The sequence below is a fragment of the Cucumis melo genome, chromosome 8, assembly GCF_025177605.1.
Source record: "Cucumis melo cultivar AY chromosome 8, USDA_Cmelo_AY_1.0, whole genome shotgun sequence".
Lineage (NCBI taxonomy): Eukaryota > Viridiplantae > Streptophyta > Magnoliopsida > Cucurbitales > Cucurbitaceae > Cucumis > Cucumis melo.
In genome coordinates, this window is record NC_066864.1 from 16102869 (window position 1) to 16128119 (window position 25251).

The 25251-nt window shown below is 34.2% G+C and overlaps 3 protein-coding genes and 1 long non-coding RNA gene across 6 annotated transcripts; 3 read left to right on the forward strand and 1 right to left on the reverse strand.

Annotated features, from left to right (window-relative positions):
* The first annotated feature begins 4886 nt into the window (after window positions 1–4886).
* LOC127150668 (uncharacterized) lies at window positions 4887–6126 on the forward strand. The gene is made up of 5 exons (XM_051089169.1): window positions 4887–5009; window positions 5292–5357; window positions 5425–5613; window positions 5687–5770; window positions 6064–6126. The coding sequence occupies exons 1-5, from the start codon at window positions 4887–4889 to the stop codon at window positions 6124–6126; spliced, it is 525 nt and encodes a 174-aa protein (XP_050945126.1).
* Window positions 6127–13248: 7122 nt separating this feature from the next.
* LOC127150501 (uncharacterized) lies at window positions 13249–14049 on the forward strand. Its single transcript, XR_007822882.1, has 2 exons — window positions 13249–13375; window positions 13467–14049. It is a non-coding gene; the product is annotated as an uncharacterized LOC127150501 (long non-coding RNA).
* A 623-nt stretch (window positions 14050–14672) lies between these two features.
* Window positions 14673–22745, reverse strand: LOC127150500 (uncharacterized). Of its 3 annotated transcripts, none has more exons than XM_051088339.1 (3): window positions 15681–20306; window positions 15384–15479; window positions 14673–15297 (listed from the first exon to the last, which is right to left on the reverse strand). In XM_051088339.1, the coding sequence occupies exons 1-3, from the start codon at window positions 15894–15896 to the stop codon at window positions 14707–14709; spliced, it is 903 nt and encodes a 300-aa protein (XP_050944296.1). In that variant the 5' UTR covers window positions 15897–20306; the 3' UTR covers window positions 14673–14706. The 3 variants fall into 2 exon arrangements, 2 of the variants coding, with proteins under 2 accessions (XP_050944297.1, XP_050944296.1); XM_051088340.1 differs by lacking the exon at window positions 15681–20306 and adding an exon at window positions 22650–22745.
* Window positions 21857–22301, forward strand: LOC127143756 (40S ribosomal protein S28-1). The gene has a single exon (XM_017047106.2). It carries the CDS (start codon window positions 21857–21859, stop codon window positions 22052–22054), a length of 198 nt encoding a protein of 65 aa, XP_016902595.1. The 3' UTR covers window positions 22055–22301.
* Window positions 22746–25251: the final 2506 nt, after the last annotated feature.

Below are 25251 nucleotides of genomic sequence, written 5' to 3' on the forward strand. Positions count from 1 at the left end.
CATTTAGATTTGACTATTTTTTGTACACGATCGTTTAGATTTGGCAACATTTTTTTCAAGTCTTTTATATTTAGTACACGATCTTGAATGACCAAATAACAGCTTGAAAAAAAATAGAACTTTTTATATTTGATACACGATCTTGAACCAAATAACAGTTTGAAAAGAAGAGGAAGAGAAGAAAGACGATGGAAAGAAAAAAATCAAATCGCAGAAGAAGAAAAAAAGAAAGACGATAAAAGGGAAGGGCTAATCTAAAATATTTTAAAAAATAGCTAAATATTTTACTGATTTATTATATTTATGAAAATTTCCTTAAGATAAACAAACCTATTTTAAAAGCTAATTAAAAATACATACATAATTTAGAAATCTTATTAAAACTATATATTTTAAAAATCCTAGTAAAAATAGATCTTACGTATTAGTTAAATATATATAGTTTTGAAATGTTAGTAAATAAATATATAAATATTTATTAAAGATACAATTTCAGTTAGAATATAATACAACAACTAATCGGGGATATTAAGGATACGAGCTCTTAGATTTTCTGCAATTTTCTCCCACAAATAAATCTCATATTCAGTTAGGATAAAATCACGAGTTTGCAAAATACATTGTTATTCGCAAATCCGACCACATTGCCAATGTTCGATCTATTCATAATTCACTATACGTGTAGCCATGAAATACCACAAAACTAGGGACAAAATGGAAATTACTAGAAAGTCCTAAATGCACAAGTCAATATTGTGCTAAAGAACTTATTTTCCAGTTTTTGCTAAATTCCCAACTGGGTAAAATAATTTTGTCATTTCATCTTATTTTCCTTAAAAAATTTAACAATCCAAGGTAAATATCCTTTACGTGAACTACATATTAAAGATAAATTTTGTTTTTCTTTTAATAATTTAATTCAAATTTGTTAGAGATAAATAAGACTTTTTTAACAGTTTAAATGTAAATTGACGTTGTTTTACGCTACAACAAATTAGGACAAATGAGTAGGGGTGTTAGAAAAACCCCGTAACCCCACCAACCCGAACAACCCAACCCAAACCGTAAGGATTGAGTTGGATTAAATTATGTTTTGGGTAGGGTTGAGTTAGGAAATTAAAAAAAAAATAATAATAAAGGTCGGGTTACCGAGTTGGGGAATTAAGGGTTGGTTGACCCAACCCATCCCAGTTTAGTAATATATATATATATATATATATATAAACCTTAATAATATATAATGCGTAAAAACTAAAAAGTCTCTTCCTCTGCCCTGCGTTTGCAACTGCTTGTTTTCATTTGAGGGTTCTTCATCGTGTTTTCATCTCCCACATTCTAGTCGGTGTCTCCCACCCAGCCCTACACTTGCCCCACTCGTCTTCCACCTATATCTAAGGGTTCTTCATCTAATCTACCCCTACCCCATTTTCAGCTGCCTGCTTAGGGCCTTTTACAAGGTTTCTTCATCGTGGGTCGTTCCCATCTAGACCTAATTTTCATTTTTTTCTAATTGTTTTTTTTATTCTTTGGCTTTGAAAATTACTGTCAAAAAAATTTTTGGTCACTGTTGTTCATTTTATTCTTTCTCATTACTACTGTTCTTTTTTATCTTTAAGAAATTCATGTACAAAATTCCATTATGACCATCACCAGTTCAGCTTCTCAATTATCTAAATTTTTGGAATTGAAATTTGTCACTGAAGTCTCTTTTAATATTGTAAATTGTAAAAAGGAGTTTGGTGACATTATATTGTTGGTAATGAACAATGGTAAATCTTTAACAAAACTAGTATCATGGCAGCAGAACCCATGTTTGGACTATTTCATTTGTCTAATTTTTCTTCTTGGGGTTTCCTTTTATCAATATGAAAACTCAGATAGGTCCTTTAAATTTCATATATTTGAGAAATTCACCCAAATGAATCATGGGTGGGTGAAATGTTGAGTCAACCTTGAAATAAAAGGGTAGGAGGTGGTAGAAGAAAGGCTTTTCTTTTTCGTTTTTCTTGATCTAGGTTTTATTTTTAATCTCTATATTTGCTCATTTTATGATGGAATATGGATATGGATTTAGCTTTTTGGCTTTCTTTTAACTCAAGGTTTTCATATTTGATTGATTTGTTACACTTTCTTTTGACAATACCTCAATATTTATATTTCGGTTTCTTTAAAACTCGTCACCACGAACACAGTGCCGGATACTGTGGAATCATCATTGTCTAACTTTATGGTAAGTTAAATATTTTGATGGTTAACATTTTATGTGTCTAATAATTTGATGCATTGTTTGAAATCTAAATTTTAATTGGGGTTGGAATTAGATATGTATATGTAATTGGAACTTTAGTAGGAATTAGATATTTTAGTTGGTGTTGAAATCTGAATTTTATGTTAGTGTTGGCAAGTTTAATTGGTGTATGTTGGTGTTGAAAGTTTAATTGGTGTATGTTTTGTTGGTATTGGAAGTTTAATTGGCGCATTAGATGTTGGTGTTGGAATTACATATGGATATGTTTAATTGGTGTATGTTGGTGTTTGAAGTTTAGATGTATATATGTTTAATCAGTGTTTGTTGGTATTGAAAGTTAATATGTATATCGGTGTTAGAAGTCTAATTAAATGTTGATTTCATTTATTTTATAGATTGATAGAAGTAGTGAGAATGATAGTTCTACCGGTAATAATGAAACGCCTCGTCCCCTCCTAATACAAGTCAAACCACCTCTACCTCTCAAGTCCAAAAGAAAGAGACCTAATAAACAAGCTTCCTCCGTGTGGGATCATTTCACAAAAATGGAAGCGAGTGCTAACGACGGAGCTAGGTGCATATGTAACTATTGTAGCAAGGATTATGCATGTGATAGGAATAGTTGTGGAACTAGTACTTTGTGGAAGCATTTAAAAAATCAATGTAAAAAGTACTCGTATAGAGAAGAAAATAAAGGACAAACCACCTTAATTTTTGTACTTACAGATGATGGGAAGGGAGCCAATGCTAGTAATTTTGTGAGTACATTATTTAGCCAATCAACATGTAGACTAGCATATGATAATTATGAATAAGTTGTCATTCAGATTTGTTGAGACTAAGGGTTTTAGACACTTTTGTAGTATTGTGTGTCCTAGGTTTGATATTCCATCGAGAGTAACAATAACTAGAGATATATATGAACTATATGTTGAAGAGAAGAAAAAATTGAAATCATTTTTACTTAAAAGCTCTCAAAGAATTTGTCTTACTACAGACACTTGGACTTCACTACAAAATGTGAACTACATGGTCATCACGGCACATTTCATTGATTTTGAATGGGTTTTACATTGAAGGTTTTGAGTTTTTGTCAAGTTACTAATCATAAAGGGGAGACTATTGGGAGGACAACTGAAAGTTGTTTGTTGGAGTGTGGGATTGACAAAATCTTTATGATCACTGTTGATAATGCAAGTTCCAATGATGTGGCTATTTCATATGTTTAGAGAAGACTTAAAAGTTGGAAATCCATTGTTTTAGATCAAGAGATATTGCATATGAGGTGTTATGCTCATATAATTAATCTTATTGTAAACGATGGATTGAAAGATATGCATGATTCTATTGCTAGTGTTCGTAATGTTGTGACAAATTTATTTTTAAATTGACAAAATAGTAAACAAAAAAAAAAAATTGGGGGAGCAATGCCTTAAATGCCCCTACCTAAGTGACAAATGTGATTTCTAATACACTTGTTTACTAATCTCCAAATACCCTCTAATTAAATAAAACTTTACACACACGGTTGAATATTCTACTTTCCCCCCAAAACAAAAAATAACCCATCAAATCACATTCAAAGCTCTGCAAGTTATCACATCTCATACAATTTGTGCAGGCCACCATTTCAGATCCTCCATTATTTGAAATTTGGAAAATAAAAGGTCTTCAACATTTGCATTTCCTTCCTTATTTGGCATTCCCTTCCCTTATTTGGAATTTGAAAACCCTAACTTCAATCTTTACCTTGCACCTTCGTCTGTTTGAATCAATTTGCACCTTTGTCCGTTTGAATTCAATTTGCACCTTCGTGTGTTTCACTTCAAGCTTTGTCCGTTCTTGCACATCTCCTTCGTCCGTTTCACTTCAAGCTTGTTTCACTTCGTCCGACACATCTCCTTCGTCCATTAGTATTCACACCATTTGCTTGGTTCGAATCACTTCAAGCTTCATCTGTTTCACTTCAATCTTCGTTCGTTTGAAACAAAGGGTTTCGCTTCGTCCGTTTGAAAAAATGTCCTTTCGCTTCACTTTTTCAGGTTCGTATCTTCATGTTCGTTTGAATCTTCAGTTCATCGGTTGCTATATTATTTGAACCTTCAAATCTTCATTCGAATCCTCAATCTTCAGGCTTTGCATCTTCAAGTTCGCTTCGAAGTCTTCGCATCCTAACAACATCTATCATCTTCAACATCTAAAGTCTTCACATCTTCAACATTTTTTCAAATCTTCCCTTCGCATTCAGGATTCTAGTTTTCATTCATCTGCTTCAAATTTTTTCTTCGGTTTGTTCCCATACCTTCATTTGCTGCAAAATCTTCATTGAGTTCATCAAATTGGTGAGTTATTCAAATTCTTCTATGTATTTTCTTCTTTGGATTTGTTCTTTGCATTATAGTTCTTCCATTGTTGTGATGTCTGGTGTTCTTGTATTTTGAAAATAGAATACTAATTTTTTTTTAAATTAAATGTTATATTTATAGTGGATATTTTTTATATTTTTGTTTATTTAATTATCTTTTTAGATTATATGAACAATATAGCAACCAATGTGCCTTTATTTTAGGAAGAAAAAGCTCAATTTGTTGTTTATTTTTCTTGTATATTGTTCTTATAAATTGTAGAAAATCTAAAGATGAAAAAGGAGAAGAGAAAGGTCAGAACGAGAACAATTGATCGGTTAAGAGCCGCAGGGATCACTGGTTCAGAAAAACGACTGCCAATAGGAATTCAAACACTATCAAGTTCTTCGGACAAGGTACTAATGTATGTTTTTAATAATTACACAGAAGTTGTAGATGTTTATAACTTTTTCTATGCCTAGCAGAGACTAGAAGATATAATGGCAAAGGAATTAGGAAGCAAGCGAGACAATTCAATAACTTCAAAAAAGAGAGAGAGGTTGAACCGCCAAAAGAAGAAGTCAATGTGCAGAAGAAACAAAGGATAAAAAGCTTGGTAAATTGCAAATTTATTTTCTAATGAGTTGTGGTCTGTGTAGGTTTAAAAAAGTAGCTTATTGATGTTGTTGTCTATGTAGGTTTCAAAAAGTCGAGTTTACAGAAGGAAACTTGAAGAAAAAAAACAAAAAGAGGTTGAAGAAAAGGTATGTGTTTTACCCTTTTCTATACTTCAATTATGTATTATATATTGATTATAATTTTGAAAAACAGGAAAATATTGAAAGCGAAAGCGAAGAAGAGGAACAAGGAGAAGAAGATAAACAAGTAGAAGGAGATAACGATGAAGAAGGGGAGGGTGAGACAGCGGTAGATGAAGATTCAAGTTCATGGACGAGTGAACAAAATGAAAGACCAACGGATAATAAAAAGAGAAAAAAGACTACAGAAAAGGGAAAAAAGGTAAACATATGGTTAATTAGATAAACTGTTGATTATTTTCTATATTTGGCTATAAATTTTTTTTATAACATAGGTGAAGGCTATTAAGAAGGAACAAAAGGCAAGAGAAGATCAAAGAAGGAAGGGAAAAGCACTAGTGAAACCAGAAAAATCAAGGGTATGTGTTGTATGGTACTGCCGTCTATGTGAAGTATAATAATTGCATAGTATTTGTGACTTCTGTTGTATGTGATTCATTCAATTACACTGTATTTGTGTATTGTGAATGTAACTCATGTTTTGAATGTAACTCATGTTCTGTTTTAAATGTAACTTATGTTTTGTATTTGTGTATTGTGAATGTACCTCATTTGTGAATTATACTATATGTTTTGAATTTTCATGTATACGATGCATTTAATTACACTGTATTTGTGTATTGTGAATGTAACTTATGTTCTGAATGTGGAGTGTGGTATTGTGAATGTAACTCATGTTCTGTATTTGTGTATTGTGAATGAAGAGATCAAATGATAAATAGTATAGATTAAGCCAGTGTCAACAAGAATATGGATAGATGCTGTAAGACGAAAAGTAGGTCCATCAAACAAAGAGAAAGAGAATTCATCTCTAGAAAGACCATCATTTGATTTGCATCTAAGTTAGGCTTGATAGTTTCATTTTAAACTTTTTTGTTAAGGGTCTACGATTTATGGGCATATTTATTGGCTTAATTACATTAGATCTATAAATTTTTTGTTCAACTAAAATCTATTTGTTTTTAGATATATGAAATTTATCAATATATTTGTGAAGTGATTCCCAAATCCAGACTTATAAGTTGTAAATTAAATAAATTAAAATACACTATATTTGGGTAATGATGTTTATATGTAGTCAATATAATAATACAACTTATATGTACAACGTATAGTTGCTATAATCAACATCATATAACCTGTCCATTCAAAATAACCAATATACTGTATTTACAAAAAAAAGAGATACTCTGAAAGCCAAATACGATTAGAAACTATACATAATGTATCCTGACCTTATGTGGTAATAAATGTTGTGACTTTCATATTAGGACGACTTCAATGTATCTAGTTTGAAAATAACTGTACTTGAATTTAAAACGAATCACTATAATATAGTGTATTTGCAAAGTCAACATACCTAGTTCCTGTAAAATATAAGAAATACTTTGTATTTGAATGAACAAATGATCAATCTTATTTTAACTAACCATTCAACCTCATTGATAACAGATACAACTATGAATATAAACAATTTGAAACATTCAAGTACTTAAAACTTAAAATTATTAAATATGAAAATTACTAAAACAATAACTTAACGTTGAATGGGTTCTTTACAAGACCTACAATTGTGACTTCTTTGACCACACCTACTGCACTCAACAATTGTTGTTTTCTCTAAAAATGAAGTAAACCTATTTTTTTTTGTCTTCCAGTTGGACGTTTAACCTGCAGTGGAAGTATTCCATTATTGCCACCTTGGTACGTATTCCTAATTTGGTCTATGCTACCAATAGGACATGTTCCCTTCTTGTACAAGTTTATCAAATTTGAGACATAGTAGAACTTATCAGTGTACAAATGTAGATTAAGATTCGTTGTAGACAATGTAATACATGCATGTGAACAAGTGATCAGATTAAGGTCCCTTTAACGACATGAGCATGTGTGGTCTAAAATGTTGATACCAAATTGTTCCTTACGATGGTGGACTTCAAATTCATGTTGGTCTACAGGATATATTTGTCAAATCATTACAAAAAATGTCATGTACCAATAACTACATACATACTTATTGCATTTATTTTTTCGATATTAAACAACTTATATTCATTGAACGACTTTTCCTTAAAAATTCTCGAATCATATCTTCTGCATATATTGAAAGTTTTGTGCGTTGAAAACTCCATTTGGTACGACGTTCGTAGAACTATTTTTGAACCAAACTACGAATTGATCCTAGAAGGCCAATTACAGGCAATTTTTGCTGTTCTTTCAAAGTAGAATTCATACTTTCAGAGATGTTGGTTATAATAACATGATATCTTTTTCTCCTAAAAAATGCCCTAGCCCATCTGTGTCTTTCAACAACCTCCAACTCATGCCTAATTGACGGAGAGAGTTGATCGAGTAGTCTCATGTAGTACTCAAATTCCAACGGGGTATAAACTCTGGCACATTTATGGAACGAGTCCTCCATGGGAAGTGATTTATGGTTTTTTTTCAAGTTCTTGAACAAATGGAATGCACATAATCCATGTTTAGATATTTCGTAAACGACATTAAGCCCATTTTTTTATACTTTTGTGAGCATTAGACACAATTATCATTTCATTATGTTCCCCAAAAACAACTTTAAGATTCCAAAAAAACCATGCCCATGACAAATCATTATCTGAATCAACAATATCAAAAGCTAGTGGCATAATTTGAGAGTTGTCATTAATAGTACAAGCAGAAATGAGTGTACCAAGGTATTTGTTCTTCATGGCTGCACCATAAACTAAAATAACTGGTATGCAATAATTCCATGCATCAATTAAAGTAGTTAGTGCCATGAAATAGAATTTAAATTGACCTTCATCATCTACTTCTTCAGGTGTATACGTTCCTAAAAACAATGAAATAAAATAAATGAGAATTACAGTCTATTTCCAAATTGATCATGTGTTATTATTTAAAATACAGTGTATTTGTAGATTTTATACCTGGGTTGTTACAGATCAATGCATTCGAAAATGCAGACAACATGGCATACGAGTACTCTGGTGTACCCTAATGGAATTCAAAGCAATTTCACATCCTCTCCAAGCCTTATCATAGCTTAAGTTCACTCCGTGGTGAATTTTCATGTAATTGATAACGTCCAAAGGACGACATGGAGTCTTGTCATTCATTTTAAAGAATGACTTTGTACACTCAGAAACAATTCAATATGTTGCTTGCCTGTGATCATTCTTCACGATGTCAACAGCACACTGATGGGTATCCATGAATTTACGAACTATCCAAATATCACTTGTTTTTTTAAATACCGAAGCATGTATATACCAAGGACAAGATGAATCTTTACACCGAATATCGAACGATGTACGATTGGATTTAACAGTAACTAGTTCAAAGCTATTATTCACAACAAGCATATAAATAGCTTTCTTCAAAACTGATTTATTCCTAAACATTGATCCAACTCTAATAGGTATAGCAGTATAAGCCGATTCAAATGCATCAAGGTCAATAATCCCCCTTTCATTACTTGAGTCTTGAGCTTTAGATAATTCACTACTCAAGTACGGGGTATTTTGCAACATCACCAGCAGATACAGAGTCAACGAAAGTAAATCATTGTCGGAGAATTTCGACATGACTAACATAAGCCAAGACACATCCTTATCATCAACAATCCGAATGAGGTTCGAATTGATGCAACTATTCCAGTAAACGATCAACTGAGAGACAAAAAGTTCTGAAGTTGGAAAAAGTTTACCTTGAATGCAGTTTACAAATTCTTGAAACGACGATGAAACTGGAACATATATATCAAGAAGGCGATAATCAAATATCGAGAAGATTCAATCCATCTACCATCCAACACAGTTTTCACTCGTTGTAAAGCCATTGCAAAATTTCAAAGGGATATACTGAGTAGTCCAAAAGCTATTACAGTCTATAAAAGGAACATGTTTACTGAGTAGTCCAACATATTTTAAATTGGCAAAATTATTTAAAATGTGTGGAAATAATTAACTAAAGAGTATTATGCTAAAATATTATTAAATTGGAAAAATTTGATTTTCAGCACAATTGTAGGACAATTGCATAATCAATTTGAATCATTCTTACAGTTGTATCTTAAAATTATTGTTTCATAAATAATACAAAATAATGTTTAAAATTTGAATTAAAGTTGTAAAGCTATTGAAAAAAAAATCAAAGGATGTACTGAGTAGTCCAAAAACTGTTACAGTCTACAAAAGGGAACACGTTTACTAAGTAGTCCAGTATATTATTAAATTGGCAAAATTATTTAAAATGTGTGGAAATAATTAACTGAAGAGTATTATGCTAAAATATTATTAAATTGGAAATATTTGATTTTCAACACAATTGTAGAGCAATTATAGAATCAATTTGAATCAATTCTACGGTTGTATCTTAAATTATTGTTTCATAAATTATACAAAACAATGTTTGAAATTTGAATTTAAACTAACCTTTAGGGTGGGATATATATTAGAAATATATCAAACATTATATTTGGCATAGGGATTCAAACTAAAGTAAAATCAAAATTTAATTTTAGGGTGGGATAGATATCAAATACTATCTTTGGCATAAGGATTCAAACTAACAATCTAAAATTAAGGTGTAAAACTTGGATTTTTAAATTGAAGATTTAGGGATGATATAAAATGTAGATTGAAATTGTTATTAAAAATTTGTAATATGTATTATTTAATATATTTTTTATAAATCATATAAAATATAAAAATTCGTTATTTACAAGATTTTGTATCCTAATAATTAGTGATGTTGAAACTAAAGTCATATCTTTTAGAGATTGGTTCAATCTTGTACGACAATAGAGTATTTTTTTTATCTTTTACAACAATAGAATATTTTTTTATTTAGTCAAGATTTAACAAAAATGGATGTGTTTACCAATGTTATGTGATATTTTATTTAACTTTTTACCATTCCTAAAGGGGTAAATTTGAGAAAAAAATTAAAAAATTAATCTAGGCGACGAATTGGTCATAAATTAAAATAATGTTGGAATTTACTTTATTATTTTTTATTTTTATTTTTATTTTTATTTTTGTTTCTGTCACCGATATTTCTAGGGAAATTGCCAAAAATAGGTTAAAAAAAGAGATTTAAATGAATTTTGGGACAAGTTTTCAAAAGAAAGACTTTTAGGACAATTTGGGTGTGAATAGACAAAAATGCCCTTCATTAAATTTCTATCGCTCTCTATTGATTTTTTCGCCTACCCACGTTCGCTTTCCCTTCTCTTTCGCATAGAACACCTGAAGTAAAAAAAAAACATCTCCTTTCTTTGGCTTTTGAAATTTCCCGCTCTGCTCTTCGAAGATACTCCGACTGTTCGTCTGTCGTCGGTCCTCCAGTGCATTTCGTCGCTTCTCCTTTTCGAACCTAAGAATCAACTTTGAGCGTGTTCTCTTATTTCAGTGAGTTTTATCTGTAACCAATTTTCAATATATTTGCTGGAATTTGCTTTTTCTTCAGGCTTGAATCATGACATCGACTTCGACATCGACCGACGGACCCTTCTACAAGATTAATCCTTCCCATCATTTTTATTCCCTAGTAAGCTGTTTGTCTCATTTGGAAAAGACAACACATAATATTAAGGCCAAACTCAAACCCGATCAATTAGCCTTATTTAGGAAAACAAAGTTTGGGCACTTTTTGGACCTAAATATTGTCTTTAATGGGCCACTCATCCACTACTTACTGTTAAGGGAGGTGGAAGATGAAGGAAAGGATTCTATAAGTTTCTTACTAGGGGGCGTTGTTTGTACTTTCGGTAGGAGAGAGTTTAACATCGTAACTGGACTATGGGGTCCTAAAGAGGACTATATTCAGTTGGTTGGGAATAGTCGACTGTTGGAGAAGTTTTTCAAAGACAAGGAGTGTGTTTACGTTAGCGACTTAGAGGATATATTTTTGGAATACGAGGGTGATGACGATGATATCGTCAAATTAGCTTTAGTCTACTTTATAGAGATATCTTTGTTGGGAAAAGATAGGCGAACCAAAGTGGACATTGGTTTTTTCAAGATTGCTGATGATTGGAATTCATTTAATAATTATGATTGGGGTCGGATTGTTTTTGTACGCACGCTAAGTGCATTGAAAAGAGCCTTGGACAAGCAATATGCCAAGGGAAAGAAGAAATCAACACAGACAAAAAAATATACTATCAATGGATTTCCGCATGCATTACAGGTATGTGACTTCTTACTTCTTACTTCAAAACTTTAAAAAGATCGTTTAGTTATTTGAAATGATCGTTTAGTTATTTTAAACGATCGTTTAGTTATTTAAACGATCGTTTAGTTCTTTTAAACGATCGCTTAGTTGTTGTTTTAACGATCGTTTAGTTATGTTAAACGATCGTATAGTTGTTTTTTAACGATCGTTTAGTTATGTTAAATGATCGTATAGTTGTTTTCAAACGATTGTATAACCACTTGTTTATATATCTATATATATCTTGTGGCACTTTCTAAACTTGTTTGTCAAATGTGGAATAGGTTTGGGCATATGAGTCTATACCAACCATCATTGGATGTGGTGTAGATAAAGTAAACGATCATGCCATACCACGAATGCTGAGGTGGGTGTGCCAACAATCACCAAAGTCCCAAACTATAAGCCAGGTGTTTGACTCGCCAATGGTAAGTAGCAAGCAATAGTAACTTACTTAAGGATCGCGTGATTTTGTGCTTATTTCTTTGTCCTAAATACATTTGCCTTTTTCTATTTGCAGTTTATAATTAAGGCGGTCATTGAGATGACACCTGAAGAGGAGCAATTGAAAATTGCTTCAGGTGAACTTTTTGAAAACTTCCGCTCATCTACCATTATTCAGTCGAAGAATGGTGGTTCAAAAAGAGTACGAGAAGTTGTTAACGATGAAGATGACTTCAAAAAGAGTAAGAAACAGAAGTCCAAGATTAAGATGAAAAAGGCTATTCGAAATCTCCAAGATCGAGTAGCGGTTGTTGAAGGGCAACTTAATACTATAAAATCCGATATTGACGAATTGAAGGGCCTGATGTCAACCATATTGAAGCACATTGGACTTCAAAGAAAGGTTAGGAATGAAACTGTTAAGTGTATTCACGTTAGTTGTTTCATATTTGGTAACCATGTTCTCGCTAATTCATTTTGAGGTTCCATAGGGTGACGAAGGGGACCACAAGGTGTCCGAAGGCTTAGTAGATCATACATTAGAAAGTAAAGATGTGGATAATGCTAAGACCGAAGATGTTGACACAGGCGGTACCCCTAATTGGTTGAGGATGCCAAAGGAGGATGAACACATTGAAGTTAAAAAGAAGGTTTGGTTCCATGTTCATGCTAATATTGATGTTTAATTTCTATCATTATATACACAAATGCATTATGAGCTTCCATAGGGTGACGAAGATGTGTTGGAGAAGAAGGTTGATATTGGTTTAGAGGAGCCAATAGATGTCGTTGACGATGAGGACGTCATAGAGATAGAACCATTTCTCACTCAACGACCACACTTTCGGCCCGCCCGTAGGAAGCGTGCAAGTGTTTACCTATCAACCCCATTCACAACTCTACCTAAACGGTCTCTGACATCAACCACCAGCACCTCTGAGTCTGAAGCAATTGTTTATGATCCTATGCACAAAATACTTGACGTCCATTTAGATAGACTTCGAGCTTGGATTACAGACAAGCGTACAGACGATGAGCTGCGTGAAACCTTTCATGGAAAAAAATCGAAGGCTTTTTTCAGAGACTTGTTTATGTGTCGCCGGTGGTTGTCGGATGAGGTATGGGATTATCTTATCATTTATGCAATTATAATTTTATCATTGTTATGGTTCTATACATTTACTGCTTACTTTTGTTTGTATTAGCATTTGGATGCACTTTTTCTTTTCATTCGCTTGAAGATTAAGGCAGCCGGGATACCTTCTTCTCAGAACTTCACAACTGCAGACACAATCTTTATGGTTTGTAATCGTCTCGTTACTTTATGTATGTATTTGCGTTTGATATTTGTCTTTCGGTCTGATATTTGCGTTTGTATGTTTTTCTTTGCAGCGCATTTTAGTTTCGAAGTGGCCCCTATACAAAGAATGTATTAAAGAGAATCGCCCGTTTGACTGGGACGAAGAGTATAGGTTGGTTGACTATGTTGTCGGGTCAAAAGTGGACTTCCAAGATCCTTGGGCAAGTGTTGATTACGTTTACTCTCCATTCAATGTCCATGGCAACCATTGGGTTCTATTATGCTTGGATTTGGTAAGTTGTCAAGTGAAGGTATGGGATTCGCTTCCGTCACTTACAACTGCCGAAGAGATGACAAACATATTACTGCCCATTCGACAGTTGGTGCCAAAGTTGTTAGATAGTACTGGCTTCTTTGATAGGAGAGGTAGATCATCGACATACAAGGAACCTTGGCCAGTTGTCATTGTTGACTCAATTCCACTTCAACGAAATAATTGTGATTGTGGCGTATTCGCAATTAAGTATTTTGAGTACATAGCTGCTGGTGTTGGTTTAGATACATTATGTCAAGAAAACATGTCATACTTTAGAAAACAATTAGCATTTCAATTATGGACCAACACTCCTATGTATTGAAATATTAACATAAATCACAAGTATCAATTGGCTGTTCGATTATTGTGTATGTTGCATTTCAATTAGTATCAATTGACATTTCAATTGGTAGTATCGATTATTCTCTATGTTGCAAAACTACTTGTAGCTAAACGATCGCTGAATTTTTTTATGATTTTAAGAACATCGTTTAGACTTTACCAAACGATCGTTTAGACTGTACCAAACGATCGTTTAGACTTTACCAAACGATCGTTTAGACTTTACTAAACGATCGCTTAATATTTTGACGTTTATTAAGAAGATCGTTTAGACATCGTTTATTAAGAAGATCGTTTAGACTTTACCAAACGATCGTTTAGACTTTACCAAACGATCGTTTAGACTTTACTAAACGATCGCTTAATATTTTGACGTTTATTAAGAAGATCGTTTAGACATCGTTTATTAAGAAGATCGTTTATACATATGTGCGCGATGAGTATTTCTCTACACGAATATTTTGTGATATGTATCTAAACGAATACAAATATTAACTCAAATATTCTTTCTCAATTTTGGTCGCGTTTAATTGAAAATATCACAAAGTATTTATTTTATAACAAAGTTTAAAATTATAATATGTTATTCTCTCTATAAAAATTACATAAAAAAATTATATAAACGAATACAAATATTAACTGAAAAGTACAAGAACGAATATATATTTTTTTATTTAGCAAAAGTATTTATTGGCCCAAAGTTCCAGCACATATTGTTGTCTAAACAGTTTCATGTTTGGCACAGTTAGACAACCAAGGTCACTAGCAGTTACAAGGCATTCAACAAATTTGGCACAGAAAATTCCACAATCCAATGAACGCCCTTTCTGTAATGTGGCCTTCGATCTGCGTATTGGCCAAGGGCCATATGTGAAACGATCTGAATGGAGGTTGACTCCAATTGCAATCGCGAGTGAGGCGATGCATCGTGCAGGCATTTGAAGAGCTTCATCAACAAGTTTCTGCTCAACATAATTTGGCATTGAGTCGAACACGTAGATCCTGCATTTTCTTATATCAGCTGCAATAGCCAACCAGTGTTCTTTTATGTTGATGCAGGTAATCACGTAGTTGACATCTCCCCACCCTGGTATGTCGTTGTAATCACCAACAGCAGTGTTGAAATAGTGTTCGACATCTTTTTCTGTCCATATAGTTAGGTGTGCTGTTGGGTCTGTCCATTCAGCTTTCGTATTATCTGGTGTCACCAGATGAGTATCAAAAATATGGTTCCAAACAATGCAGTCTGGTTTATTGATTCCAAGCTTCAAGAACAAGTCAAAATTTAGTCAGAATATAATGATGCAGTTTAACTTGTATACAAAAAAAAAATTAAAGAATAACAACTTACCAGAAAAGAGGAATGTAATATTCTAAAAGAACGCTTGCAATGGTGCTTGAGATGCAACATTTTATTCTGCAAGTGGGATAATAGCAAATCCAATGTCTACAAAGAAAAAATAAACGATCGTTTAATGAATGAAAGGAGAGGATAAGCGATCGCATAAGAAATGTACATGTGATCGTTTACGTAGTAAGCGATCGTGTAATATTAACTTAACGATCGTTTAGTTAATAGAAGCGATCGTTTAGTTAATAGAAGCGATCGTCTATCAAATATAAGCGATCATTTGGGAAGAGTACTTACGTCTCCATGTACCCATGTGTTTTCTTCAAGCTGTCTGAAAAAGTCTTTCTTTCTGGTTGTGGAGACTACTTTCCTTTCTTCATGGGTTGTTTTTCTTGATCTTTTCCATTGCAAGTATTCCTTCCATAATTTTGGATCCACTTTCCACATCGGATTATATGGATGTATATATATATCGGTCGTTTTTACCAAAGGGGCAATATTGTAAATTCGCATACTTTTTTTGAAATGTTGAATCGCGGTTGTAAACAATTCGCGGGTGTCTTTCGTTGTTTCAAAAGATCGTTTAGTTTCTGTAAACGATCGTTTAGTTTTTTATAGTCGATCGTTTAGTTAATTTCAAACGATCGATTGGTTGTTTTAAACGATCGTTTAGTTTTGTTCGACCAATCGTTTAGTTTTGTTTAACTGATCGTTTAGTTAATTTCAAGGTATCGATTGGTTGTTTTAAACGATCGTTTAGTTTTGTTTGACCAATCATTTAGTTTTGTTTCACTGATCGTTTAGTTGTTTTCCAACGATCGATTGGTTGTTTTAAACGATCGTTTAGTTTTGTTCGACCAATCGATCGTTTAGTTTTGTTTAACCTATCGTTTAGTTGTTTTCAAACGATCATTTGGTTGTTGTTAACCGATTGTTTAGTTATTTTTAAACGATCGTTTAGATATTTTTAAACGAACATTTAGTTATTTTTAAACGATCATAAAACCAGTGTTTGTGTTCTTAAATGAATAAGTCAATCGTTATTTTCGTCTTCTTCATCCATTTGGAAGCACAGAAAGTAAGAATGTTGGGACAAATCATTAAGAAAACACATCATTAACAAACATTCATTAATTAGTGTAATACTTAGTACATTGGTAGGGAAATTTCTAATCTTGTATGCTCGACTTGTCGGTATATGAAATTGGATTGGTACACGTTAATCTGTTGTGACCTATTTGTTTACACCGACCACACTTATGCAATTTCGGAGCTTCACCAACACTTGGAATCCTCTTTTTCTTCGGTCGACCAACTCTTTTGACTACTTTTGGAGGTAAAACAGTCATATGTACGTAGCCTTCGCTTGTCTTCCAATCTGACTGATTCCCAACTGGGTAGACGGCCTCCGCATATGCAGCCAACAAACATTCATTAGTGTAATAATTAGCACATAAACTATAAACATTTATATTACGAACCCGTGCTGCAGCAATGGCATGTGAGCATGGTAGTTGCTCAGCTTGAAACTCCTTGCAAGTGCATTCTTTAGTCTGAAGGTTTACGACCTCCTCCTTATCTAAATCTTTGACATGAAATTGGTAACAGTCAATTGGGTTGACCTTCATTGTCAAAGCTCCTTCTTGTTTCTTTTGAATAACTAACTCTGCCCATTTGGTCAATGTAGACGTCACTTTAATGCCTTCTTCTCGACGCTCCCAAAACCAACGTTGTAGCAAAGCTCGAACATTTTCAAGGAATGAAGCAATAGGCAAATCTCTAGGTTCTTTCAGTATAGAATTCATGGACTCCGCTATATTTGTTGTCATCATGTTATACCGTCTTCCTGGGCAGTGAACACGAGACCATCGTGCTATTCCAACATCATTTAAATATTTCCCTGAACCATTAGGAAATGAAAGAAGATGTCTCCACGCTTCAACAAACGTTGATTCACGATATGTTCTCGATGCATTATAAAACAAAGTAGCAACCGTGTCATTCTTATATTTATCATGCAAATTTTGACTCAAATGTTGGACACAAAGGCCGTGGAATGCAGAGGGGAAAACTGATGAAATACCCTTGGCGAAGCATGTTTTCCGATCTGTCACAAAGCCTAGATTAGGCACCTCCCCTATTGCACCTTTCAATTTTTCTAAGAACTACTGTATTGAGTCATCTGTTTCTCTATCAACTACTCCAAAGGCTAGAGGATAGATCTGATTGTTACCATTTAAACAAACGGCCACTATCAACTGACCCCGATATTTGTTCTTAAGAAATGTTCCGTCCATGACTATGACCGGTCTAATGCAATTTAAGAATCCTCTAACACATGCACCAACAGCCATAAAAAGATATTTAAAGAAACGATCATCTTCGAGTTCCATGTGAAATATTGTACCTGAATTTGTAAATTTGAGTGCTTCACCATATCTACGCAAAAGATTATATGACTCTTCAGGAGACCCTCGCACTCGTTCATATGCATTTTCTCTGGCACGCCATGCTTTCTCATAACTCATATTTATGCCATAGTCTTGCCTCATGTCTTCTATGATATCACGTGGTTTGTATATGCGACCGGGTCCCTTGAATTTGGACTTTATTAATTCTCCAACAACCCAAGATTTTGCTTGCCTATGGTCACGATTCAAAAACTCAAGAGAACATGAATGAACTTTCACATACTTTTTAATCTTGAATATATTTGAATCCTTCAGTCTAACCGCTCGCAATCTCCAACCACACTTGTTGTCGATGCATCTAACGAAAAGAACCTCTTTTGTAGACTTTTTTACTACAAACTGAAAAATTTTTTTCATTGCCAACACACTTAATCTCATTGACAAATCTCTCTTGCAAAAAAATATTTGTCCTACATCCAACTCTTCACTTGTAGAGCTTTCTTCCGACCAGCCACTTCCTTTTGTCTTCAACTTCCGACTAGAGGACCTGTAGTCAACTTTACCTTTTCCTTTGCAATCTTTTGTAGAAGCATCTCTTTGTTCTGGGATGTCAAACAATTCATTGTACATCTCAACTGACTCCAATGTAAAAGTATCATCTATTGAATGATATGACTCATATGATTCCCATATAGCCGAATTGGTCCCTATCATGTTATGACACAAGCCACCCTCAACTTCACCAATATCAACTTCATTCTCATCTAATCTATCCATTCCAATTGGAGGAGGATGAGGGTTTAAATTTTGAACTTGGTTGCTCCCAGATACTGAATTGTAATCTTTGTTTAACACTTTCATGCTTCGATTGCTTGTAGGCTCAAACGATAGGTATAGGGGGACCTCCAATGGATTTTCACTAAGAATATAAAACTTCAAATCACGGTCATTGCTTAACTCAAATGGAGGAGCTTCCTTTTCCCCTTTGATCTCATATATACATCTTATCTTTATGTCGAACTTTGTAGGGTCAACTTCTGCAAGGTCATATAGTTCAGACTGTAAATCTTTGTGTGTTATTTCTTTAGGGACAACAATGCCTTTTAACACTCCTCCTTCATATTTTCTTCGTCCCTCATCCCATTCACCACCGTGACGCACTAAAATCCGAACATGTGCCATCCTTAAACTACCTTAAGTACTTTTGTATCTTCAAAAATTGATTTGAACTTAAGAACCTACAAAATGCGTGCAAGATGTAAAGAAATGAATTAGGAGGTGTACCAATTTGATTTTGAAATAAATAGTGGAAGTTTGGAACGTGCGAGATGTGTGCGAGATACGTGCGAGATACGTGCGAGATAAAGCATGAGGGCCTAAGAGAGTTACTAAACATGCAAAGAATAGCTCTAAATGGATTAGGAGGTGTACCAAGTTGATTTTGAAATAAATAGTGAAAGTTCGGAACGTGCGAGATACGTGCGAGATACGTGCGAGATACGTGCGAGATACGTGCGAGATAAAGCATGAGGGCCTAAGAGAGTTACTAAACATGCAAAGAATAGCTCTAAATGGATTAGGAGGTGTACCAAGTTGATTTTGAAATAAATAGTGAAAGTTCGGAACGTGCGAGATACGTGCGAGATACGTGCGAGATACGTGCGAGATAAAGCATGAGGGCCTAAGAGAGTTACTAAACATGCAAAGAATAGCTCTAAATGGATTAGGAGGTGTACCAAGTTGATTTTGAAATAAATAGTGAAAGTTTGGAACGTGCGAGATACGTGCGAGATAGGTGCGAGATAAAAAAAAATGCGAGATAAAAAAAAAAACCTTAATTCCTTCTATTCCTATTGCTTACTCCTCCTCTATTTGATCCAACTAAATCCTCATCCTCTAGTTCAATTCATTTTTCACTAGCCATTGAACATTGAACTTTCTAAGAACCTAAAACCAAAATTTGACTAAACTAATTTACGGCAAATAAGTCCAATTCCAAAAACCAGACAATTACGGATGAAAATAGCACCAAATACCCTAACAAACATTTACTTACAGCAGATAAATTGAAAATCGGTTAGACATGAAACTCACCTAAATAAGACGCTCGAAGTTGATTGAATGGTCCGAATAGGAGCGACGAAATGCACTGGACAACGACCGACGAAGGGCAAGCGACGAAGGGCAAGCGACGAAGGGCAAACGACGATGGGCAAGCGACGATGGGCAAGTGACGATGGGCAAGTGACGATGGCCGGAGTAGGTTCAGGTGTTCTACACGAAAGAAAAGAGAAGGGAAAGGGAACTATACGCGAAAGAGAAGGAATCGATGGTGGAGAGAAGGGAAAGCAACGTGGAAGAGGGAAAGGAAAGGAAGGGCATTTTTGTCTATTCACACCCAAATTGTCCTAAAAGTCTTTCTTTTGAAAACTTGTCCCAAAATTCATTTAAATCTCTTTTTTTTAACCTATTTTTGGCAATTTCCCATATTTCTACGGTTTTTTTCGCGGCTGTATGACGCCCACCAAAAAAGAAAAAGTAAAAGGCCCTAAAAGTTTGAGAGTAAAAAACCACAAAATCAAGCGTAGGCCGCCGCTTCATACACTCCATCGGTGAGATTTGGAATCCAAACTCTGCAAAACCCTTCGCCGCCGGTTCGTTCCCTTGAATCTATTTAGTTTTTTTGCTAGAAGATTACGAACTGCTACATGTTTTTATCAATATGAGTTCCCATCTATTATACGTTCGATTATCGTCTAGTGATTGTTGATTCCCGTTTTCTCGCTTCTGTATTTGTCTTTACTTTCTACGGAGATATCATTGCCGTTATCTGACGCTGGAGTTTGACACGGGAAATTTAAAAGAGAGTTTGATTGTGGTTTATTGAATAGCATTTCATTAGGGTTTTGTATCATAAGCATGAAGCGGATTGCTTGTTGTCGCGAGTTATGAGCGGACAAGGGAGAGAGGTTTTGAGTCTATGTTAGGATTTTTTCGTGAATATTGATGATACTCGAATATTTGGACATTGGGGATAAATTCAGTCTGAAATTATTGAAGCAAAGAAGGTGAAGGATTTTGGCTGCATCAGATCGTTTTAAAAATATTTTTACATTGTTTGCCTGGTCTTGTGAACTATGGATTTGATAAATTATATGAAAAGACATTAATCCTTTTCTAACAAGCTATGAGAATTGTGATTGCCAAACCAAATATAGGAAGCCATAGTAGGTTGCTCAGAATTGCCTTATTATTGCCATTCAACTTTCTGTCATTAAATCTTTGTTTCTCTTTCAATGAAAAGTACGTAATATCTATTCCATACAGCCGAGCAGCAGCCAAGCAAGGTAATGAACTAAAGAATTTGAGATTGCTTTTCTCAACACTTGGATTTCATAAGAGGAGCCCTGTTTTCCGACTACTTGTCCAAAATGCACACCAGTTGGATCTGTTAATTTTACATGTCTGTAGTAACTACACCTCCCATGACGTTCCACATTTGAATCTTTTTGGAGTGTTTTACTCCAAGATGACCTATAGGAGTCTTCATGGTTGGCTTTCCAATGGCTAATCAATATCTGGTTAAAGTTTAAGAGGAACTACTAGGAAATGATGATTACTTTTCCAATGAAGTTTAATCTAATTCGGCAGCATTTTACTTCTTATGCTTTGAGCATTAGACTCATGTCATTATTCTAATGCAAAAGTCTTGTTTCCGTTTCAAAGAAAAATGTAATCTGACAGCATATGAATTTTGCTACTAATTTTCTGACAATGTAATCTCTAGAAGTTCGTCTGAAGATTACTGTTTTCGCTTTCTGGTTCAGAACTATTCTCCTGTCAAACATTTGAACTTGGACAAATGTGCCTTTTTTGTTTTTCCTCCTGTTTTATCTTTTCGGAAAGATGAATTGAATGACTATCTGTGTTTTTATTGGGAGTTCTCTTCACCTACTTTTTTTAAGCCTGATCAGTGGTAGATGCTGAAAGGACTTCTTTACCCTGCTTTCGTTGTTAATCACATCTTTTATTTTCCAGGTTTCTCTCAGATTCACTTAAGAAATGGAATCCCAGATCAAACACGCTGTGGTGGTAAAAGTAATGGGCCGAACGGGATCAAGAGGGCAGGTGACTCAAGTGAGAGTCAAGTTTCTTGACGATCAGAATCGTTACATCATGAGGAATGTCAAGGGACCTGTGAGGGAAGGTGACATTCTTACCCTTCTGGAGTCCGAGAGAGAAGCCAGGAGGCTGCGTTGATGATAGTAACGTCGTTGCGGTTACTGATGATTATCCTTCTCATCATGCACTCTTAAGAATAGAATGATGGCTGTTATCAATTTTCCCTCTTATGAAAAATCTGATTTTGGATACTGTTATTTTGTCTCGTACCTTTGATTCTAAGATAGAATGTTTGAACTGGACGGATAGTTTATTTGGATTGTCAAACTATTTTGGTTCTTACAAGGAGTTCCTGTGAAAAATATATTGAAGTTTCGAAGAATAACTGTGTTTGATTTCTTAGTTTTTAGGTTTATTGGAATTGCTTTGTTTGGTCCTTTGAGTTTTCAAAATGCATTGAGTTTTTAAAAATAGGTTTAAAAGGTGATGGAGAGACAAGAACAATTTGTAGAGATAAATGAAGGAAATCTGTCTAGATTTGGTCAGAAATGTAGAATTTTCAATGTATTTTCATTGTTAATGTTCAAAACCTGCTTAAGGATCTTCGAGCAAGATAATATAAACAAGGTTAAAAGAACATGGACTCGGAAAATCAACGAGGCCCAATAAGCAAAATACTAAAGGCCCAAATTATTAAACATAATTAAAACAATAATAAACTAAAAGAACTAACCTTAGATCTAATGGTTAGATCTTCATCAGTTTCCCTCCCATTTCAGAACGTGTCCTCATGTTGATTGACCTCTATTGGAGAATCTTCTTTTGGAAGCAAATTGGTTGGCATCCTTGGTCACGATGTTTTGGATTAAGGAGTCTGCGTGGTTCGATTTCATGCCAAACTCTTTATCTTCAAATTCTTCAATCGTCGGTGCAGCATCTGAAACATTAAAGGTAGACGTGTAGATTGACGACAGTAAGTCCAAAACGTAAGCATTAGCACCAATTTTTCGCAAGATTTTGTAAGGACCAACTTTTTGTGGTTTCAGCTTGGAATACGAACCAATCAGAGGTCTCTCGCGTCGAAGGTAAGCTATAACAAGATCTCCAACTTGAAAATTTTCATCTCGTCGTTTTTGGTTAGCATGCTTTTTATATTATGTGTTGGCTTGTTGAAGATGTTGCTTTAGCCTATCACTGATATTGACAATACTTTCAGACATTGCGTTAGCTTTTCTGCACATTCCCTTTTGACTAGGAATTAAATCAATTGTGTTGTTAGGTGCTTTGGTATAAATTACTTGAAATAGACTGAATTTAGTATATTTATTAGGCGTGTTATTGTAGTATAATTCTGCTTGTGGCAAAAATAAATCCCACTGTTTAGGATTTTCTCCAACCAAACTACGAAGTATATTTCCCATAATTCTATTAATAATATCTGCTTGTCCATTAGTTTGCGGGTGGTAAGCACTACTAAACTTTAAAGATGTGTTAAAATGCCCCCATAAGATCCTTCAAAAATGACTAATTTCACATTTCGATCTCAAGTGATAGATTTTAGAATACCATGTAACCGCACAATCTCACAAAAAAACAATTTCGCCACAACATTAGCATCGAATGTTTTCTTGCATGGCAAAGAGTGTGCCATTTTAGAGAATCGATCAAAAACCACAAAAATAGAGTCAACTCTCCTTTGTGTTCTTGGTAACTCAAGGATAAAATCCATTGATATATCTTCCCAAATGTCTTATGTATGGGTAAAGGAGTATATAGTTCTGTGTTTTGGGAGTGTCATTTAGCTGATTGACAAACTCCACACCGTTGAACAAATTTTTCAATGTCTCTTTTCAAATATGGCGAAAAGAAACGAGCCGCCACAAGTTGTACCATTTTGTCCCTCCCTGTATGGGATGTTAAGCCATTAGCATCTAACTCTTGAATTAGTTGGGCTCGCAAAGATGTGTTCGGGATGCACAACAAATTTCCCTTAAACAAAAATCCTTGGTAAAGAAAAAATTCTCCACACCGTTTGTTTGTTAAACAAAGAAGCCTATATCTTTGCAAAATCTGGATCATCAGCAAATAAATCTTTCAAACAATCAAAGCCCACGATCTCTATGTTCAACGTCATAAGAATATGGACTCTCCGACTCAAAGCATTAACAACTACATTTTGTTTACTTGGTTTGTGTTGAAAAACAAACTAAAATTGCTATAAATACATAACCCATCGAGCATACATTCTTTTCAAATATTTTTGAGAGTTGAGAAACTTTAAAGCATGATGATTACTTTGTAAGGTAAACTCTTTTTGTACCAAATAGTGCTCCTAATGTTGGAAAGTGTGAATAATAACAAAGAACTCTTGCTCATAGGTTGACCACTTTTGTTTAGTGATGTAGAACTTCTTCCTTTCTTGATGTTTCTTTAAAGTTCTTTAATATTTCTTTAGCTAATTCTTGAGTATTTTAAATTACCATTCTTGTATCTTTGAGATTAGTTATTCTTTAGTTAATTCTTGTATCTTAAGTTAGTTCTAAAATAACTAACTCAATTCTAAAGTTAGTTCTAAAATAAATAACTTTAACAAACTCTTGTAAATTTCTAGCCTATAAAAGGCTTCCCCTCTCATTAATAAAAAACATCAGAAGTATTATTCATAAAAATTCCTAAAAACTTTGCATTACTGCATCAATTGGTATCAGAGCGTGATCCTAGCTCACCCTTCCCACAAAAACTTGGATTTTACCACTCATAACCATAGACACAGAAGCCTCGTTCGACCAATGCTTGCAGTTGGTAGAACAAGCTATTGAAGAACTTCGAAAAGGATAATCGGATATACACCGATCTTTAGTAGAATTAACTAATATTTTTACCCCATTTCATGCCCAACCTTTAGAAAAAGCAATCTAGCCCCCAGAAACCCAATTGCAACAAACCAAGAAAGATAAGAAGGACTAAGAAATCCAATTGCAAACCAAGGACGACCCAGAAATCAACCTATTCACATCCACAATCACTAGCTACATGGAAACAACTTACCTGGATACTTGTTAGACGATTTTGACTCTTCCGATGAAGACAACTTGTTGAACATTCATCAAGAACCATAATGAGGGCTTAGACTTCGACCATATTTTCAAGAAGATCAAGAAATACGTATGAAAGTGGATCTCTCTACCTTCAATGGTCGAATGGACGTGGAAAAGTTTCTTGATTGAATTAAGAACATAGAAATTTTTTTCAACTATGTCAATAAACCCGAAGTAGTTGCTCTCAAACTTCAAGGTGGCGCAAGCGCATGGTGGGATCAATTATAAAACAATAGA

Excerpts from the sequence above, each read along its gene's own strand:
- LOC127143756 (XM_017047106.2), top strand. The coding sequence starts at position 21,857 with ATGGAATCCCAGATCAAACACGCTGTGGTGGTAAAAGTAATGGGCCGA.
- LOC127150668 (XM_051089169.1), top strand. The coding sequence starts at position 4,887 with ATGAAAAAGGAGAAGAGAAAGGTCAGAACGAGAACAATTGATCGGTTA. Across the intron at positions 5,010-5,291 it reads TATCAAGTTCTTCGGACAAG|GTTTCAAAAAGTCGAGTTTA; the intron begins GTACTAATGTAT and ends TTGTCTATGTAG. Across the intron at positions 5,771-6,063 it reads TGAAACCAGAAAAATCAAGG|TGTGGTATTGTGAATGTAAC; the intron begins GTATGTGTTGTA and ends CTGAATGTGGAG.
- LOC127150500 (XM_051088339.1), bottom strand. The coding sequence starts at position 15,896 with ATGCGAATTTACAATATTGCCCCTTTGGTAAAAACGACCGATATATAT. Across the intron at positions 15,480-15,680 it reads ACACATGGGTACATGGAGAC|ACATTGGATTTGCTATTATC; the intron begins GTAAGTACTCTT and ends TTTTCTTTGTAG. Across the intron at positions 15,298-15,383 it reads TATTACATTCCTCTTTTCTG|CTTGGAATCAATAAACCAGA; the intron begins GTAAGTTGTTAT and ends TTGTTCTTGAAG.